The 20,847-nt window shown below is 50.6% G+C and overlaps 1 protein-coding gene across 3 annotated transcripts in view; it reads right to left on the reverse strand.

Moving 5' to 3' along the window:
* SSH1 (slingshot protein phosphatase 1) overlaps positions 1-16,302 on the reverse strand; it is a 75,156-nt gene extending 58,854 nt beyond the window's left edge. The window contains exons 1-2 of one of the 3 annotated variants that reach the window (XM_034934417.3): positions 16,109-16,302; positions 11,320-11,360 (exon numbers count right to left, since the gene is read on the reverse strand). In XM_034934417.3, the coding sequence (XP_034790308.1) occupies positions 11,320-11,360; positions 16,109-16,177 (110 nt within the window). In that variant the 5' untranslated portion in view covers positions 16,178-16,302. The remainder of the gene's footprint in view (positions 1-11,319; positions 11,361-16,108) is intronic. The other 2 variants (XM_063593629.1, XM_034934419.2) reach the window with 2 other exon arrangements.
* Between the last annotated feature and the right edge of the window lie 4,545 nt (positions 16,303-20,847).

A 20,847-nucleotide genomic window follows, 5' to 3' on the forward strand; every position in this document is an offset into this window, starting at 1 on the left:
TCGTTTTACGTTAACCTTAATGAAAAGTTTAATTAAGTTCTGACAGAATTAACTCTTCACGTCTCTGTCCTCATTTGTCCCCATTCTAGAATGAGTTTTCTAATTAAAAAAAATATATAGGGCCGGGTGCAGTGGCTCACGCCTGTAATCCCAGCACTTTGGGAGGCCGAGGCGAGTGGATCACTTGAGGTCAGGAGTTCGAGACCAACCTGGCCAACATGGTGAAACCCCGTCTCTACTAAAAATACGAAAAATTAGCTAGGGGTGGTGGCGCATGCCTGTAATCCCAGCTACTCGGGAGGCTGAGGCAGGAGAATCACTGGAACCCCGGAGGCAAGGTTGCAGTGAGCCAAGATCGTGCCACTGCACTCCAGCCTGGTGACAGAGCAAGTCTCCATCCCCCCCCACAAAAAAAAAGTATATATGTGTGTATATATATATATATATATATATATATATATGTGTGTGTGTATATATAGAGAGAGAGAGAGCTAGGCACAGTGGCTCATGCCTGGAATCCCAGCACTTTGGGAGGCCGATGTGGGCAGATCACTTGAGTCCAGGAGTTCAAGATCAGCCTGGGCAACACAGTGAGACCCTGTCTCTACCAAAAATACAAGGTGGTGTGCACCTGTGGTCCCAGCTACTTGGGAGGCTGAGGTGGGAGGACCAATTGAGCCCAGGAGGTCGGGGCTGCAATGAGCTGTAATCATGCCACTGTACTCCAGTCTGGGCAACAGAGCAAGACTCTGTCTCAAAAAGAAGAAAAGAGAGAGAGAGGGAAAAAAAATTGAAGGCAAATTCTGATTTTCAAATCAAACGTTCCAACAAACTGCAGAAATAAAACCCGAGTTAAACCAAAAGGAACAGCCAAACAGCACAATGACCCCAATGTTTAAATATGCCCCAATGTTTAAAAGTGGGAGTCAATGGGAGGCCACTACCTACAAGGCCACAGGGGTTGGGGCAGGACTCAGGTCCCTGAATCACAGCAGCCTGCATTCAAACCCTGGCTCAGGCCTCCCACCAGCCTCGTGGAACTGGTTTCCTAAAATGAGGAGAGTCCCTACTTTGCAGGCTTGTGACAACAAGATGACAGCAAGTGCAAAAGTTCCAAGCCCAGAGCCTGCAGCCTGCAGAAGCTGGCCTCATTACCACCCGGATGTTCTCCGGGCTGCAGCACATGAAGGGGATACGTGACAATCCCTGCTTTAAGTAGAGCTCAGGGAGTTGACGGGACCTGCCCAAGCACATAGTGATGCCGCTAATGGCTCACCAGGAAGAATGGACTGCAAAGCCTGGTTCTTCTGATAAACTCCATTCTGTCTCCCAGTGTGGGTTCTGATGCATAGGGAGGAGGAAAAGACAGTGCTTGGATTTTGGGGTGAAGAGCACAGGTTTTGGAGTCAATGAGACATGGAGTATGAGGGTCTCAGCTCTACCGTTTACTACTAAATAAAAACAGGCCACTGACCTCTCTGGGGTTTAGTCTTCTCCTCCAGGGAATGGGAATTCAAATGTCCTTACAGGGTTTTCACAAAGATTAACTGAAATAATGCACACAAGGCAATTCACAGAGTGGAGTATGGGTGCTCCCTTTTCTCTCCTCCATCCCTGCTTTATTTTTTCGCCTGGGCACTTACCAACACACGATTATTGTGCTTGTTTATTTTATTTACTGTCTTGTCTCCTCAACAGAATGTCAGCTTCCAGAGCAGGAATTTTTATTTTGTTTGTTGCTATATTCCCAGCCCCTAAAACAGGGCTTGGCACACAGTAGGAGCTCAAAAAATATTTGTTGAATGAATAGCTCACAAGCAGACAGATGAGGACAGAAGGGTCTTGAGACTGATCTAACAGCACCGATATTACTAAACTGCAATGGAGGCAACGGTGGGAAGAATTTCTCTGTCCTTTGTTTCCTGAAAGTCCAAGACCACTTTTAGTTGCTCAACAGGAAACAATACTCAATTTACAAGACCTCTAGGGCCTATCCAGGGCAAACTGGGCACTGTGAGGCAGGAGGTCAGGCAGCCCTGTCCCTAGGGTGGCTCACGGTCTAGTGGGCAGGGCCAGCTTCTTCATATGTGCTCAGAGGGGCCCCGTGCTTGGTTTAATATTCTGTTGGTGCCATCTTGAAATTCTTAATAATGTTTGTTGTTGTTGTTGTTTGTTTGTTTTGAGACAGAGTCTCACTCTGTCGCCCAGGGTGGAATGCAGTGGTGTGATCTCAGCTCACTGTAACCTCCACCTACCGGGTTCCAGTGATTCTCCTGCCTCAGCCTCCCAAGTAGCTGGGATTACAGGCACGCGCCACCATACTCGGCTAATTTTTGTATTTTTAGCAGAGACAGGGTTTCACCACGTTGCCCAGGATGGTCTCAAACTCCTGACCTCAAGTGATCCGCCCGCCTCGGCCTCCCAAAGTGCTAGGATTACAGGCATGAGCCACTGAGCCCAGCCTCTTAATAATGTTTTAAAAAGGGGCTCTCCCATGTTCATTTTGCACTGGGCTCCACAAATTACGCAGCCAGTCCTGCATTACAGGAAACATTTCTGTACCTAAGTACATATACTACAAAGCAAGTACCAAACACCAAGGAAACACTAAGGAGAGAAAAACGCCTATGAGAAGAAAAAGGAAGACACGAATCATTCCCAACAGAAGCTGTTACCATGAAGGAAGTACGGGCAGGGGCATTTGTTGAATGTCTACTATGGGAGAAGGGGTTCGCATCATGAGCACATTTAATTCTGACAACCACCCTACAAGCTGTGTACTATACTGGCCATTTGAAACTAAGGCCTGCCCGAGATCATATAATAGCCTAGGAGGTGACAAAGGACAGACACAGGAGCCAAACCCATGCCCATCCCTCCCTAAGTCCAAAATCTTAGAAAAAAAAAATAAGAATCAACACAGGCGGTTATTTTTAAGGCCAGCATGTTCAAGGTGGGGGCAAATCCAAGAGACACTAAGCCTCAGAGCATGAACAAGCATGTGGGTGCTGAGTGGAGGGGACCAGTGTTTACCAGGGTGATGTCAGACTCTGCAAGGCTCGCTCCCCGTGTTTCTGGTCTCTTCCCATGAGCACCAGGCACCCCTTACCATCCCCAAACTAGGCACATCTGTAACGCTGAATGGAAGCCTACTTGTTTACATGTGTTCTATGTTAGACTGGGGGCATCCCTAGAACACAGACAGATTGACTGGTGGGCAGAATTCTGCTAGGTGCATGCACCCGAGTGAGCCTTTCTCTTTGAATGTGGGAGGGACCAGAGAACAAGATGGGAGAGCTGTTCCCTTAATTAGGCTGTGCTGCACATTAAAGGCGATAAGACAGTCATTCCAGTGATAACAATCTGTCATAAGACCCTACAGAAGCAGACTCTCCTGTTGGCCTTGAAGAAGCAAGCACCACGAATTCTCCACAGCTGCAAGAAAATGAATTCAGGCCAGACGTGGTGGCTCACGCCTGTAATCCCAGCACTCTGGGAGGCTGAGGCGGGTGGATCACCTGAAGTCAGGAGTTTGAGACCAGCCTGACCAATACGGTGAAACCCCATCTCTACTAAAAATACAAAAATGTGCAGGGTACACCTGCAGTCCCAGCTACTCGGGAGGCTGAGACAGGAGAATTACTTGAACCCAGGAGGCAGAGGCTGCAGTGAGCCGAGATCGCACCACTGCACTCCAGCCTGGGCAACAGAGCAGAAAAAAAAAAAAAAAAGAAAATGAATTCAGCCAAGAACCACATGAGCTTAAAAGAGGACCCTGGGGTTCAGACAAGACCCCAGCCCCGGCCAGCAAGCCTTGTGAGTTCCCGAACAGAGAACCCAGCTATACCGTGTCCGGATTCCTGACCCATGGAAGCTGTGAGATAATAAACATGGCCTGGGTGCAGTGGCTGGCCAGGCGTGATGGCTCATGCCTGTAATCCCAGCACTTTGGGAGGCCAAGGCGGGCAGATCACCTGAGTTCAGGTGCTCGAGACCAGCCTGCCCAACATGATGAAACCCTGTCTCTACTAAAAATACAAAATTGGCCAGGTGTGGTGGTATGCACCTGTAATCCCAGATACTCGGGAGGCTGAGGCAGGAGAATCGCTTGAACCCGGGAGGCGGAGGTTGCAGCGAGCTGAGATTGCGCCATTGCACTCTAGCCTGAGCAACGTGAGCGAAACTCCATTTCAAATTTAAACAAAATAAACATATATTGTTTAACTGTTAAGTTAGTGGTAACTTGTCATGCAGCAAGCAATGACTGATACAGTAACCTATGCACACATCCATCTCCAGTACAGACACAGAACTTGGATGCACGGGGTGCACGACACCTCTTGGCAGGACTTAACTGGACAGACAAGCAACAAAGACAATAAAGCCCAGGCTAAGATGGACTGCCAAGGGCAGGGAGGAACCCCAGAGTGTGGACAGGTGCAAAAGTAGGGGTGTTCAATGAAGAGGGGAAGCATGGTCTGCAGGGCAATGACATGCCAACCCCCATCCACTCTGACACTGTAGGGGAGGGGGTGAAGGCAAAATCACACTTCAAAAGGCTGTAGGGAGAATGGGGTCCCTGGGGGACTTCCAAGTGGAGACCAAAAGGGGAAGGGAGTGCGGAGAGAAAGGCAGAGGAGTCAGGGAGTTCACAGTTTACCACTGAAACCAAATAAAACAGAAGAGACAAAATCCTGCAGCTCGCTCTGGCCCAAGCCTTTGCTAGGGCGGGCAATCACAAATGAGCAAATTATAATAATTCTAATGACCACGTTCCCGCAATTGACTTGGAAATGCTGGATTAAAAAAAAAAAACTTCACTCCTGATCCACACCCTGGGGACAATATTATCTCCCCAGTGTCCTACCTAGCCCACAACTACTTATGTCTCATGCCAGACTGAGCCGGCTCCCGGGATGGCAAGGGAGCCAGGAGCTGCTGCCAGCAGGGCCATCTGCTCACCAATTCCCACAGTCTGAACGGCACAGCTTCCAAAGAGGGACTACGAGCGGCCAGCAGCAGCCTGCACATGCAGAAGGCAGGGGAGAGCGAGGGAAATGGATCTATACTGCTCTGCTGCAATCATCTGCATGCTGGGTGTGAGATGATCAGTTCTTGAGACACTTCCCAGAAGGCCTTCAGAAATACTGTCTGAGTTACAACACTGCTTCCTCCAAGTCTGTATTCTTATTTGCATCTTATAGGAATGTAGCCGGGTAAAGGAGGAAGGCTGCTCCAAGTTAAAGGGCATCCATGGTGGGCGCCCTCTCAGGCCTGGACCCAGCACCTGCAGGAGTCGGCCCCTTTAATTCTCCTCTGCCGTGAACTAACATTGCAAGTCAGCAATACTTTGTGAAGACCGAGCACAGCAACCAAGCCCACTGTGGACCTGATTCTGGGCAAGGAACTTTTTTTTTTTTGAGACAGGGACTTGCTGTCACCCAGGATGGAGTGCAGCGGCACAATCTCAGCTCACTGCAGTCTCGACCTCCTGGGTTCAAGTGATTCTCCTACCTCAACCTCTTGAGTAGCTGGGACTACAGGCATGCGTCACCATGCCCAGCTAATTTTTCTATTTTTTTTTTGCGGAGATGGGGTCTTGCCATGTTGTGTAGGCTGGTCTCAAACTCCGGGGCTCGAGCGATCCACTCACCTTGGCTTCCCAAAGTACTGGGATTACAGGCGTGAGCCACTGGGCCTGGCCTGGACAAGGAACGTCACACAACTACTCCACAACCCTGAAAGGTCACAGTGTCATCCCTGTTTTATAGGTGGAACAATTGAGACCCACAGAGCTGTAGGAACACACAAAGGTAAAGGAACTCAGCCACCAGCACAGGAGCCAGATGCCAAACTTAGGTCTGCCTGACTCAGAACCCCACTGCCTTCCCTCTACACCTGGCTGTTTCTCCTACATGTCTGGAATTTACTGCAGGGTCAAAGGTTCATCCATTTAAACTGTTAACTTTTATCAACTTACTTATTTTGAGACAGAGTCTCGCTCTGTTGCCCAGGCTGGAGTGCAGTGACGCAAACTTGGCTCACTGCAACCTCCCGGGTTCAAGCAATTCTCCTGCCTCAGCCTCCCGAGTAGCTGGGATTACAGGAGCGCACCACCAGGCCGGCTAATTTTTATATTTTTAGTACAAAGGGGGTTTCACCATGTTGGCCAGGCTGGTCTCGAACTCCGGAGCTCCAGTGATCCGTCCCGCCTTGGCCTTCCAAAGTGCTGGGATTAGAGATGTGAGCCGCCGTGCCCAGCCATTTAAACTGTTTAAATGCTACACAAAGGCAGAGAAATGAGGCCGTCACTAAGGAATGTGAGAGCAGTTAGGGATGCAACAAGGGCACACAGACCTGCATCGTAAGGCGGGTGTAGCACCTGTCACAGATAGGGATGCCAGGGGCTCCCTGCTTTCTCTGAAGAGAGGGAAATCACAAACATCTGGGGCAGGCGCACTTTTAGCTGGTCATGAGGACTACAGCCAGGTGAAAAGGAACTGGCCTAGGGAACGTGTGTGACTGGGGAGCAGGGAGTAGTCCCGATGGACTGGAAAAGGAACATGCGAGAGGGGAGGGCGGAAAGGCCACCAACGCCGGTGACGCTGGAGCTCAGAAAAGACTCCGAGGACCAGAAGGAAGAAGCATCAAGGGACCAGGGTGTGATATGTCAAGGTAGAGAGGATGGGTCCGGGGTGTTCCTCTGTGACGGGACAGAAGAGATGTGAGGACCTGAAGAGGCGCCACCAGGGAACTTGAGAAAAAGAAGGCAGGTGGCTCGGAAGACCCGATCGATCCATGTGACCCTGCAATTTATTGGATATGGATGAATCAGAGCTGACTTTTTCGATGACCCAAAAGATGAAACTATTAATTAAGGCTAGACGGAGGGGAGAAAAGAGAGAGAAATATCCTGCTACCTCCAGTTTTTCTCCCTACAGCACCTCCTAGAGATGAGGTGATGGCAGCTCACCTTCAGGATCCATTGGAAACAAAGAGAAATCTCTCCCTAATTCTCCTGACCCCAAACAGAAAGCAACCAACTCTTCCATAATTTTCTTCTCTAGGAGAGATTCAGAGAGAAGAGGCCTGAAAATGCAAATTAACACACGGATGTGAATGAGTTTCAGTCAAAGCTTAAACCAGGACACAACTTTTCTTGTGTAGCAAGGAAGGCTAGGAGGCAGGATGGTGTCCTGTGCCTAAAAAGGTGAGTGTGACGTCAAGGTGGCTGAAGAGGGGTTTAAAAGGGCACCTAGGGGGACAAGCCCAGAGCCCAGCATCCCACCCTAAATGAGAACACAGGTCTCCAACTCCAGCCCAGGGTCTCCCTGTGGTCACAATGGTGTTGGGGACCTGCTGACAGTGGCACGGAAGGACTCTCGGTGGTGGTCAGAATGACCCAACATCCCAGGAGGCACCCGCCACCTGTTGGCATGAGTCCTTGGTGCTGGCCCTGGCGCTGCTGCTAATCCACCCCAGTGGCCTTAGGCATGCTCCCTCACCTGTATGTCCAAGACAGCTAATTCAACAGTACTACTAACCTGGTCTCCAGAAAGGCGGCAGAGTAGGATCAACTTGGCATTAGAGGTCTCGCTTCAAATACAGGATTTCCCAATTCCAATCTTGGGCCTCAACCACCAACCGGGAAAACCCCCCTCCTAGGGCTGTTTTGAGAATATGGAAAGCTGCCAAAGCTTTATTTCCCATCCCTTTGTAAGGTCCCCTGCAGCTCCCAACTAGACAGAGAAAGGGACCTTTTATTAGCAAGAAAAGGGCCAGGTGCAGTGACTGTCATCACGCCTGTAATCCCAGCACTTTGGGAGGCCGAGGTGGGAGGATCACTTAAGCCCAAGAGTTTGAGACCAGCCTCAACAACACAGTGCGATCTCGTCTCTTCAAAACACATTTAAAAAAATTAGCCAGGTGTGGTGGCGCACGCCTGTAGTCCCAGCTACTTGGGAGGCTGAGGTGGGAAGATAGCTTGGCCCCAGGAGTTCAAGGCTGCAGTGAGCTATGATCACACCACTGCACTCCGGCCTGGACAACAAAGACCCTGTCTCTAAAAAATAAAAATAAAAAGTTTTAATTTTAAAAAAGGTTAAATACTAATGAGAAAGGTCCACATACACATTTTCATGTCACTGCTATTTATAAGTTCTTATTAACTGAAAACACTATGCTATAAGCTATTAAAGGTAATTAAAAAATAAAAATAGCTCTTTGCCCCAAAGACAGTCTAAGTGACAGAGCTCAGTACTCACTCATCAACAACAGCCCTGAGAGAGACAAGAGATGGAAGAGATTCCAACCCCAAGAAAGGGCTGGAGGGGAGCCAGGGGAGGAGGCATGGGGGAGGGGACCTCCAAGAGGGAGCTAGGGGAGGGCAGATGGGGAGGAGAGCCCAGAAGGGAGCTGGGGGAGGGGAACATGGGGGAGGAGAGCATGGGGGAGGGGAGCTCCAAGGGGGAGCATGGGGGAGGGGAGATGGGGAGGGGAGCTCTAGGAGGGAGCTGGGGGAGGGGAGATGGGGAGGGGAGCTCCAGGAAGGAGCTGGGGGAGGGGAGCATTGGGGAGGGGAGATGGGGGAGGGGAGCTCCAAGAGTGAGCTGGGGGAGGGGAGATGGGGAGGGGAGCTCCAGGAGGGAGCTGGGGGAGGGCAGATGGGGAGGGGAGCTCCAGGAGGGAGCTGGGGGAGGGCAGATGGGGAGGGGAGCTCCAGGAGGGAGCTGGAGGGGGGGAGATGGGGAGGGGAGCTCCAGGAGGGAGCTGGGGGAGGGGAGATGGGGAGGGGAGCTCCAGGAGGGAGCTGGGGGAGGGGAGATGGGGAGGGGAGCTCCAGGAGGGAGCTGGGGGAGGGGAGATGGGGAGGGGAGCTCCAGGAGGGAGTTGGGGGAGGGGAGATGGGGAGGGGAGCTCCAGGAGGGAGTTGGGGGAGGGGAGATGGGGAGGGGAGCTCAAGGACGGAGCTGGGGGAAAAGAGCTTGGGGAGGGGAGCTCAATGACGGGAAGTGGGGATGGGGAGCTAAGGAGGAGATCTGGGAGAGGGGAGCTTGGGGAGGGGAGATGGGGGAGGGGAGATGGGGGAGGGAAGCTGGGGAAGGGGATCTGGTAGAGGGAAGCTTGGGGAGAGGATCTAGGGAGGGGAGCTGGGGGAGGGGAGATGGGGAGGAGAAATGGGAGAGGAGCTTGGGGAGGGGGATCTAGGGAGGAAATCTGGGGCAAGGGAGCTGAGGGAGGGGAACTTGGGGAGGGGATTTAGGGAGGGGAGCTGGGGGAAGGGGAGCTCAGAGAGGGGACTTCAGGGAGGGGAGATGGGGGAGGGGATTGGGGAGGGATGGTTAGGGATGGGATCTAGGGAGGGGATTTGGGGGAGGGAAGCTTGGGGAGGGGATCTGGGGGAGGGGAGTGGGGAAGAGAGATGGGGAGTTGGGGGAGGGGAACCTGGAGGGAGGGATCTGGGGAAGGGGATTTTGGGGAGGAGAACAGGTGGAGAGAGGAGCTGGTGGGGAGGGCAGTTGGGGGCAGGGATCTGGGGGAGGAGATTTGGGGGGAAGGGAGCTGGGTGCCTACAGGAGCCGCTCTGAGGTGGGCAAGCCCCTCTTTCAGTTCCTCCTTGACAGTCAGTCTCCAGACTTCCACTCCACCCCCTCCCTGCTTCCACCCAGACAGTCTGATCTGCAACTCGGCCCATGACTGCCCCCATTGGGAATCCAGCTGCTTCTAGCCTGGGAACCCTGACGTGGGCCCTGACCTGACCAATCAAAAACCCCAGGGTGATGGAGCAAATGTGTCCTGTATCTTGAGCATAACATTAAAAGTGAGGACCCAGCAGAAGTCCCCCAGCGAGGACCCAGAAATAAGGCATCTCTTTGATTCTTGCAGGCTAGTGTTTCCCTACCCACATAATCTTTAGAAATCATGTGTGCCGTAATAAAAGTGAGTATTTCCCCTCCCTTCACTCAAGCACACAGAAACATCGGAGAAAAGCTGAGCATATTTCTACCAATTCTGCATATGAGTTTGACCAGAACACCCTGCTGTCGGTAATGAATGGTTGACCCCAATTTCTGAACGCATATTTCCTTTTCCAATTAATTTTCCTTCCCCTCATGAGATAAAACAGACTATTTTTTTTTTTAAAGAACAATATTCCTGAAAATTTATTTACTTTTTTTAAAACTATGAGGTCAGAGTTTAAGACTGGCTCCTTGGTATGAAGGAATACATGATATTAATATAACAAAGGGCTGAATCTTCTATAAATCAACAAAACACACAAACAAAGGCAGAACTTAATTTTTGGCAAAGAAAAAACAAAAATGTTTTTGGTGTCCATTAGTGAATACATCAGCTGAAGACTGCATCTTGGAATCTTTTAAATGAGCAGAGCTAAAGATTTCTCATAAGCACAATTAAAGCACCCTGAATTGATACCTTTAGGGGGTTGAGTATCTGTTTCAAATCAGCGAAGTGCTTACCGCAAAAGGAACACCTTACCAAAAGCAAGATGAAAAAGTGAGGGCAGAGTGTCATGATTATTACTTTTTTTTTTAAGCAGAAGAATAGTCTGCAAGAAAATACATAAAAATGCTCAAGTTAGGCCGGGCACAGTAGCTCATGACTGTAATCCCAGTACTTCAGGAGGCCAAGCAGGAAGATGTCTTGAGGCCAGGAGTCCAAGACCAGCCTGGGCAACACAGCAAGACCCTGTCTCTATTAGAAAATAATAAGTTACCAAAAAATGCTCAAAATGGTAATGTAAGGGTGGTAGAATAATGGCAATTATTTTCCTTCTTTTCCAAGCGTTATATAATATTATTAAAGTGGCTAGACATATGTATGGATTTTAAAGCACTTCAGTTTTATGTGTTTTAGATATAATTTCTAAAGCACTAAAAAATTGGCATATTCTTTTTTTTTTTTTTTTTTTTTTAAGACGGAGTTTTGCTCTGTCGCCAGGCTGGAGTGCAGTGGCACGATCTTGGCTCACTCTGCCTCCCGGGTTCAAGCGATTCCCCCGCCTCAGCCCCCCAAGTAGCTGGGACTACAAGCACACACTACCACGCCCGGTTAATTTTTTCTATTTTTTTAGTAGAGACAGGGTTTCACCATGTTGGCCAGGATGGTCTCGATCTCCTGACCTTGTGATCCACCCACCTCAGCCTCCCAAAGTGCTGGAATTACAGGCGTGACCCACCGCACCCAGCCCAAAATTGGCATATTCTTTTTGAAGGTTTTCCCTTTGGGAGAGGAACAAGAGCATTCCTTACCTGCTTGGGAGAAAGACTTAGGAACAAAAATTGAAAGTCTGCTTACCTGAGGTTTAATTTTCGATCTTCTTCGCTGCCAGCCTCCAACTACAGAGAAAGAAAGAGAATATCACACCACAGGCACCACTGTCAACACGCCTCGGGCGGCAGTCTCACATTTTCTACCCCGGTACTGGAAAAAGATAAAGATATCCAGGAAACCTAGCTACTTCTAAACAGCCGTGCCCTTTCCTCACCAATCCCGGTCTGTCCCTTGGAGTCATTTCCGTGGCGGAATTTTCAGGTTTCCAAATGTTGACCCACATTCCTGCCGCAGTCCAGGGGATGGAGTCCTGTTAGCTCAACATTTCCTATCTGGTGTTGTTACCCAGCACGGTCTTTTAGCCCTCAGCCCTCAACTTTCCGGGGTTGTTCTGGATCTTATCCTGTTTTTCTCTTTTAAGGGGAGGGGGTCATGTTTAAAGAGAATCCACTTCCTCCGCGGAGCCAGGCAATAACAGCTGAGTGATGAACACCATTTTCAAAAAACCAACCCAGGCAAGACTTGCACAGTGGAAGGTGGCCAGGAATCAGGCCGTCTGTTTGTGGGTCTTGAAAGCTCTTGATGGTTCTCGAAAAGACTTAAACGTTTGATACGAAACATCCTAGGCTATCGGTTTATTTATATAAATGCAAGAAAGAGATATTTAATATTTTCTGAAATCTAAAAGGCCAAGAGTTTGGGCTCCAGAAGTACCTATGACTTATTTTTATTTTTTTTCTTTCAGAGAGCAAACTGAAATGAGAAGGAAACACACACACATCCCCCAAACAACTCCGCACTGCCGGGACTTGGCATGTTTTTTATGTTGCACAGAGGCGCCCATTGAATGGGAAAGAGAAACCTGGAAAGCTGTGATGGCTGGGAGAGATGCAGGGCTGATCGAGGACAGAAATGAGGCAGGAGCCAAGGGCGAAGGAAAAAGGGTCCAGAGATAATGTAGGGAGGGGCCTGGGCAGCAAGGGACACCCACCAGGAGGTGGCAACTTCAACCAAGAATGAGTACACCAGCCCGGCGCAGTGGCTCATACCTGGAATCCCCAGCACTGCAGGAGGCCAAGGTGGGCGGATCACCTGAGGTCAGGAGTTCGAGACCAGCCTAGCCAACAAGGTGACACCCTGTCTCTACTAAAAATACAAAAATTAGCCAGGCATGGTGGCATGTACCTGTAATCCCAGCTACCTGGGAGGCTGAGGCAGAAGAATCACTTGAACCCAGGAGGCGGAGGTTGCAGTGAGCCGAGATTGCACCACTGCACTCCAGCCTGGTGAAAGAGCAATACTTCGTTTCAAAAAAAAAAAGCGTACACCAGAGGGCCTGGGAGTCCCTACATCATATTAAGATGAAGTACATACAAGATTCTGCAGAGGCACCTACCCCACACTGAAGGAGAAGTGGAAAGAGCAGGGAAGGCTTCAATGACCACAAAACAAGTCACAAGAGCAACAAATTGACAAAGAGTATGTTGGGGTCTAACCCAGTGGTTCTCAATGCGGAGCAAGTTCTCTCAACAGGAGACATTGGAAGATGTCTGGAGGCATTTTTCTGGAGGTCACTACTGGCACCTAGTGGGTAGAGGACAGGATCCCACATGTACTGCATATCCCACAACACACAGGATGGTCCCCCTACAAGAGAGAATGTTCTGGTCCCAAGTATCAACAGTGGGTTGAGAAACTCTGGTCCAATCCAAAAAAGTGCCTGGAGATCTGCCCATGAAAATTAGTCACTTTGAATGTTTCTCAGAAATAACAATGTTATGATCCATTCCTGAAAATTATTGATTTATCTATTCTTGTGCTCTGCCTGTTCACACAAAGGAACTGAGATAAGATTCACAGGAAAATGACATAAGTGACATAATAAAAGACTGGGAAAAAAAAGAAAGAAAATTAAAAGAGAAAAGAGAGCCTTAGAACTGAGGGCTGTGATCCCCGCTGTTTCCCACGCCGGCAGCAGGCCTGGCTGTGTCAGGAAAGCACTGCCCTAAGTGTCTGACTCATTATGAAGTTGCAATTTGAAGAGTGATGACGTGACTTGGGGGTACGGACTTCACAATAATTTAATTCTCGGTCACTCTCTGAGGTTCTCAGATGAAAGGCCATCTCAGGTCAGTTATTCCAGGGAAACTACATCTGCCAAGGAACACATGAAAGAGGTAATTCAGTCCTTTTAGATGAGCCAGGGCCCACAGACAGGAAGCAACTCAAGCGAGGGCGGACCAGGGCAGAACCGGCCTGGCCTAGGTCTCCTGACCCCACACACACTTGCTGTCTCCATCCCACCTTGCTTCTCACCTCAACACGACTGAACGAGGGCCTTGCCTTCGGGAAACATCCCAGCACATTCAAAGCCAAGCAATGAATGCTGCAGCTTTGCTATGATCACATAAAAGCTGCCTGAGTTTTACTTTATGTTTATCAGGTCATTGGCACTTGGTAAAAATAATGCTTTATATAATAATTGAAAATGTATCTAGTAGACACAACACAAATGTCCAACAAAATGTGGTACATCCATATAATGGAGTATTATACAGCCATGAAAAGGAATGAAGTACTGCCACATGCTACAATATGCATGAACTTTGAAAATGTGATGCTGAGTCAAAGAAGCCAGACACAAAAGGCCACACAGGGTGTGATTCCATTTATATAAAATGTCCAGAATAAGCAAATCCATAGATACAGAAAGTAGATTAGTGGTTGCCTAAGGTTAGGGAGAATGGGGCAGGGGGAGGCTGCAGGTGAGGGCTAACGGGTACAGGGTTCCTATTTTGGGGGGGATGAAAATGTTCTGGAATTAGATGGTGGTGGTTGCACAATCTCATGTATATACTAAAAACCACTGAATTGTACACTTTAAAATGGCAAATTTATGGTATGTAACTAAAAAATAATAAGACCTTAAAATGCGTAAGACAAGAACAGATTAGGTTGCAAGTAACTCTAGGAACATGGGGTTTTGAATCAGAAATCTGGGCTGACAGGTTCAGCCTGAAGCCAACCTCTCCCCTTACCTCACATAAACTTTTGTGATGAGAACCTGAGATTAAGTGCATAAATTGACAGACAGCAGTGATAGGAACAGAAAACAGCCCCTCCTCGCTGTGGGAAGGAAAGGTGCTCCTGCAACCTAACTTCTCAGTAGCAGACTATTGATCGCTAGTGTTCTTTTGCCTCTAATCAGCGTGTAGAGGGGGATTACTAGAACCTTCTGTGTGTAGATAACTCATGAATGGCCTCTCCTCTCCAAGGAGGGGGCTGTGAAGGTTCAACTTCCCAGCCACTCTGAAAATGTCCCTGCCAATCCCAGCAAAACAAGGCTGAAGAACTACCCTACCAGGAGACAGGGCTGTCAAGCCAAATGCAAACATTCTTCTCTTGTCTCACACAGACACACAAACCTCCCCCGTGTTATCAGTCAACTTCCCCCACTCCCTCCCACAAAGAAAGGGGCTGAAGAGCCCAGATGCCGGCTGCGGAACTTCCTGGGCCTGGGACCGCAGGGCCGCTCCTCCAGTCTTCTCTAAACACAGCTAAGGGTCTGCAGGCGGACACTCAGCCTTGTTATAGGTAAGAGTTTACACCAGAGGCCTTGACGGGTTCTTCAAGAGATGGTGGGCAAGATTGCGCGACCAGAGGGTCATCCCTGCAGCTACAGAGGGCTGACCTGCTCAGAGGCCCAAGGCCCCAACCTAGGACAAGCCAGGCCAACCCTGCAGGCTAAGAGGGCAACAGTGCCCTCAATCAACCCCAGAGGAAAAAGTGGCCAGGCAAACGGACCTGGGCCACACACAGACCCACAAAAACGCGCACAGTGCCAGGACACGCAACCCAGGAATGCACCTATGCAATCACCCAGAATGGGTCACAGCCACACAGAAAGATAGATGCACATAAACACACAGGCCTGAGTGATGTTACAGAAAGGAAAAGCCAGACTAAGGCTGCACACACAGACGTGAGACACAGCCACACAGAGCCCACAGCACGCTCGGTCACCGTCACACAGTGACACAGGCACGCCTACAGACAGAACTCCAGAGGCGGCACGCGGGGAAACAATCTCACACGTTTGTAGGGGCACTCCCAGATGCCTGTCTCACGCTGGCACAGTCCCCGGACGGCAGGTCAGCAACAGTCACATCTCACATCGCACAGCCAGGCAGGCATACAGGCAAAGGGCCTAGAACTACCCGGGCCACAGGTCTCAGAACCAGCGGCTCACGCAGTCACCCAATCAAGGGTCCCAGTTGCACATCCAGTCACCTCTGGACCCTGGTCACACTGCAGAGTCACTCACAACTGGGAGTCCCGACAGACGCACAGTCCTCCCCAGACAGAGGTCAACCCAAGATGGGGGTCACACCTGAAATCACAGTCCCCACACAATCACGAGGTCACATCTGCACACACAGTCTCTGCACAGTCACCCTCAGGGGTCACAACGCACACAGTCTCCGCCTAACAGGGGGTCACCCCAAGATGGGGGTAACCCCCTGATGTGGGTCACAGCGCACACACAGTATCCTGCTGACACTCCCAGAGGGGTCGCACTGCATACACAGTCCCTGCAAAGTCGCCCCCCGATAGGGGTCACACCGCACACAAAGTCCCCGCACAGCTCCCCCAGACAGGGTCACATCGCACACAGTCCTCGCACGGTCACCCCGGTCCGGCTGCCCGGCTCTGTTCCTACGGCGGGGCCCCCAGGAGCCCGCGCAGCCGCCCCCCTGCCCCGCACGCGCGGCGTCCGGCGGCCCAGGCCGGGCGCGGCGAGCCCGGGGCTCACCTCGCTGTTGCTGGCCGAGGAGGAGGCAGCGCTGGGCGTGGGCGAGCGCTGCAGGGTCACCAGGGCCATGGCTGCGGCGCGGTGCGAGGGCGCCACAGACGTCTCGAGCTAGAGCCGCCACCGCCACCGCCGCCCGGGCCGGGCCCGGGGCCTCCTGGAGCCGCGCGCGGGCGGCCGGGCCGAGCCGGGCCGGGCCCGCCCCTCCCCCTCGGCGTCGCCACCGCCCCCGCCCCCAGCTCCCGCCTCCCGCGCCGGCGCGCGCCGGCCTCAGTGCGCGGAGTGGGCGGGGAAGCGGGCAGGGCGGGGCGAGGAGGCGCGCGTGCGCGGGGGCCCTGAGGGCTGCCCGAGGCCTCGGCTGGTAGATCACGTCCCTCGCGCGCCCGACACACGCGCCCCCGCCCGCGCGCCCCGCCATCTGGCCTGGGACTCGGGGGCGCGCGCGCCGCCGGGAGCCCGTACGCCCCAGGGGCCCTGCCCGCTGCTCTGCCTGGGGAAACTGAGGCCCGGCGACCGTGCAGACAGGACTGTACAGCGACCAGGAAATAAAAGACGTCCTGGGGCCGGGCGCGGTGGCTCACGCCTGTAATCCCAGCACTTTGGGAGGCTGAGGCGGGCGGATTACGAGGTCAAGAGATCGAGACCATCCTGGCCAACATGGTGACACCCCGTCTCTACTAAAAATACAAAAATTAGCTGGGCAGAGTGGTGCGCGCCTGTAGTCCCAGCTACTCGGGAGGCTGAGGCAAGAGAATCGCTTGAATCTGGGAGGCGGAGGTTGCAATGAGCTGAGATCGCACCACTGCACTCCAGCCTGGGCGACAGAGCGAGACTCGGTCTCAAAAAAAAACCAAAAAACAAAAACAGTAAGCAAAATAGATTCGCCTAATTTTGCAGAGGTTAATCAAGTTATTAGGCACGTTTTTAAAAAAGTATTTTGCTAATCTTTTTCAATGAATTCTTTCTGGGTGTTCTGAAACCCAGCCAACTCCTTGGAGGTCAGGGAAGGCTTCCCAGAAGAGCTTTATTCTGAGGCTTGGGCTTGAGCATAAGCAGGATTAACAGGTGAAAGAACGGAGAGACAGCTCTCCAAGCAGGGGGGATCAGCGTGCCCTGAAGCAGGAAGAAGTTTGTCAACCGGAGGCCAGCACTCAGGGAAGGGAAGAGGGGAGGAATGGCTGGAGTCTCCATCCTCTCTGGAAAGATCGCTCCGGCTGCTGCGTGGATGAGGGACCACGGGGCAGTGGGCTGAGGGAGACCAGGGAGGAGGCTGCTGCTGTTGTCCCGGGGAGAGGTGACCAGTTATGGGGATGGAGAGGGGAACATGGAATAAGTTACCAAGAAGGCAATTCTGGCTTGACTTAGTAGTAGGAAACTTTTCTTTTAGCCAAAATCTCATCTCCCGGCTCCCACCCCCAACCTCTGCATGTTGCACAAGCACTCGCAAACGCAGTGGTCCCAGCCTGCCCCGCAGCTTAGCAAATTTGTCTTACTGCCCAACAGGAAACCCACGCAGCCTCCTGGATTCTTCCCCGTCCCTCCCTCTGTCCTGGGGCTGTGACCTCCTCCATATTATTCACAGGGTCTCAGCACGATTCATCTCAAAGGTGATTCTAGTGGGGGGCACTGTAGCTTCTACGGAGCGTTTCTAAGAGGGGATTTGTGGGAATGTTTGTGGTTGTCTTGCTGATGGAGGGGGAGAGCTCCTGGCATTTAGAGTGCAAGAGCCTTGGATGCTGAATGTCTTCCAATGCACTGGACAGTCTCCCCAAGAAGAATTGCTCCATTCCCACAAAATGTTTCCTGGGTGAAAAACCCATTTATAGTAATCTGAAGCCAGAACCTAACTCCATTTCATACATCAACACTAGTCTTCCTTCCTTCCTTCCTTCCTGCCTGCCTTCCTTCCTTCCTTCCTTCCTCTCTTTCTTTCTTTCTCTCACTTTTTTTCTGAAACAGGGTCTCACTCCCATCACCCAGGCTGAAGTGCAATGTCACAATCATAGCTCACTGCAGCCTCCATCTCCCAGGCTCAAATCATCCTCCTGCTTCAGTCTCCTGAGTACTACAGGTACACACCACCACACCCAGCTCCTTTAAAAAAAAAGTTTAACTATGTTGCCCAGGCAATCCTTCCAAAGTGCTGGGATTACAGGCAGAAGCCACCATGGCTAGCCTAGTATTTTTTACTGAATTTTCAGAAAGGTGACTATGTTGAAACCCTGTCTCTCCTAAAAATACAAAAAATTAGCCAGGCGTGGTGGCGGGCACCTATAATCTCAGCTACTCAGGAGGCTGAGGCAGGAGAATCACTTGAACCCGGGAGGCAGAGGTTGCAGCAATCTGAGATCGTGCCACTGCACTCCAGCCTGTGTGACACAGCAAGACAGAGAGAAAGAGAGAGAGAAGGGAAGGGAGGGGAGAGGAGGGGAGAGAAGGGGAGGGGAGGGGAGGGGAGGGGAGAGGAGGGGAGGGAAAGGAAGGGAAAATATACTTTGTTTTGCTTGAGAGTTTTGTCAAGAGTTGTTCATCCATCCTTAGGGAAAAGGAGGTAATGGATGGCAACGCCTCTGCTAATATTACAGCATCCCACACAAGGTGCCCACAACTGTAGCTGCACTCTAGGTAGACAGACAGTCATAGGTACTTAAATGTCAAATATAAGGCAAAATTGTGGACAAAATTCAGTTGAGTAGAGAATATTTTATTTCTCAAATCCAAGCACATTGATTATTGGCAGGCCCATGCTTCTGAGATGCCCCTGTGTCCTCTCAGGGAGTAGTGGCTGAGCATTTCCACATTGTAATGCATGTTGTTTCATTATGATTTATTTTTCTTTTATGTCTCTCTTACATTAGTTTTCAAATTTGAGAGTTTGAGAATCCCCTGGAGAAAATACAGATTGCTAGACCCCACCTCCCAGAGTTTCGAATTCACAAGGTTTGCTGTAGGGCTGGAAAATTTGCACGTCTAACAAATTCACAGGCAATGCTGATGCTTCTGTCTGGGGACGACAGTCTGAGAACTACTGCCTATACGAATGCAATGGCCTCTTCACCAAGAAATTCCTACCTAGATCTGATCCTGGTACCCGTCCGTGGCCCCCAATCCTAATCCCCCTGCTCTGGCCCGCCTGCTTTTCCACTCACCCCAACTTTTTTGGAGGCAGTCTCCACCCCTTCTCACTTCCTCTTAGAGCTGAGAGCCCTTTTCTTCCCCACAACTAACTCTTGCTAGAAATCACCTCCAAAAAGCTTTCCCTGCCCCTTAAGCAGTGTCATTTCCAGGATCTCGTAGCCCTCACCCTACCCTTAAACACACAGCAAGTGTCAGTCTGCCTTATCATAATGGGTCCATCTCTCTGTCTTGTCCCATTACCGTAGAGCCAGGAACGGTCCCTAAGAAAAGCCTCAGGAGTCAGGCTGGGGCCAGCGTGAGGGTGCAAAATGTAAGAGGGTGCCCCCAAAAACTCAATGATTAAGATAAATAGTATTTTAATGCAATATTTTAGAAAATCAAAATTAATGCCAAATCCATGATGAAAAAAATATTTTTAAAATTTGCTTTTTTTTTTTTTTTTTTAATTGAGACAGAGTCTTGCTCTGTTGCCCAGGCTGGAGTGCAGTGTGGCACAATCTCTGCCTCTTGGGTTCAAGCAGTTTTCCTGCCTCAGCCTCCCGAGTAGCTGGGATTACAGACCCCCAACACCATGACCGGCTAATTTTTGTATTTTTAGTAGGATGGAGTTTCACCGTGTTGGCCAGGCTGGTCTCAAATTCCTGAAATCAGTGATCTGCCTGCCTCGGCCTCCCAAAATGCTGGGATTACAGGTGTGAGCCACTGTGCCTGGTCAAAATATTTACAAAAATTTTTTAAGAGCCAAGGTCTCATTCTGTCACCCAGGACAGGGTGTAGTGGTGCAATCCTAGCTCACTTCAGCCTTGAACTCTGGGCTCAAGCCATCCTCCTGCCTCTGCCTCCGGAGTACCTGAGACTACAGGTGTACACCACCACGCCTGGCTGACTTTATTTTTGGCAGAAACTGGGTGTTGCTATGTTGGCCAGGCTGGTTTCAAATTCCTGGCGGCACTCAATCCCCCGACCTTGGCCTCCCAAAGCGTTGGGATTACCGGCATGAGCCACCACACCTGGCCAAAGTATCAAATTTTTAAGTAAAAATGGCATCAGTACTGTGTCACTGATTCTTCCACTTACTTCAGACTTCAGTGTAGCTCAGCAAAGCACTTTTACTGATCCTGTCTTTATTTGATTCTTTTACAACTTTGGCCATTCTAAAGCCTTTTGTGAAAATGGCCTGTGGTTCAGCTGGGCATGGTGGCGTGCACCTGTAATCCCAGCTACTCGGGAGGCTGTGGCAGGAGAATCGCCTGAAACCAGGAGGTAGAGGCTGCAGTGAGCTGAGATCGTGCCACTTTTGACACTCTGTCTCAAAAAAAAAAAAGGAAGCCTGTCGGCTTGACTTCAGTAGCCTCTGATGGGGTGGAGTGGACAAGGGGAAGTGAAAGCTCCCAGGCCTCAGTCAGGGCAGGTCCCAAGAAGCCCTGGGCATGGAGGAGGAGAACAATCCAGTAGAGGCAGCTCTGAAGTTTTCTCCCATGCATTAGAGCCCTTTCCAATCAGTATCATGATTTTTCATCATATAATAGTTTATTTAATCATCTTTGACCTCCTCCTTGTAGTCCCAGCTCACTTTTGTAACTAATAAAAAACAGTGAGTTATT

Source organism: Pan paniscus, chromosome 10, assembly GCF_029289425.2.
Source record: "Pan paniscus chromosome 10, NHGRI_mPanPan1-v2.0_pri, whole genome shotgun sequence".
Lineage (NCBI taxonomy): Eukaryota > Metazoa > Chordata > Mammalia > Primates > Hominidae > Pan > Pan paniscus.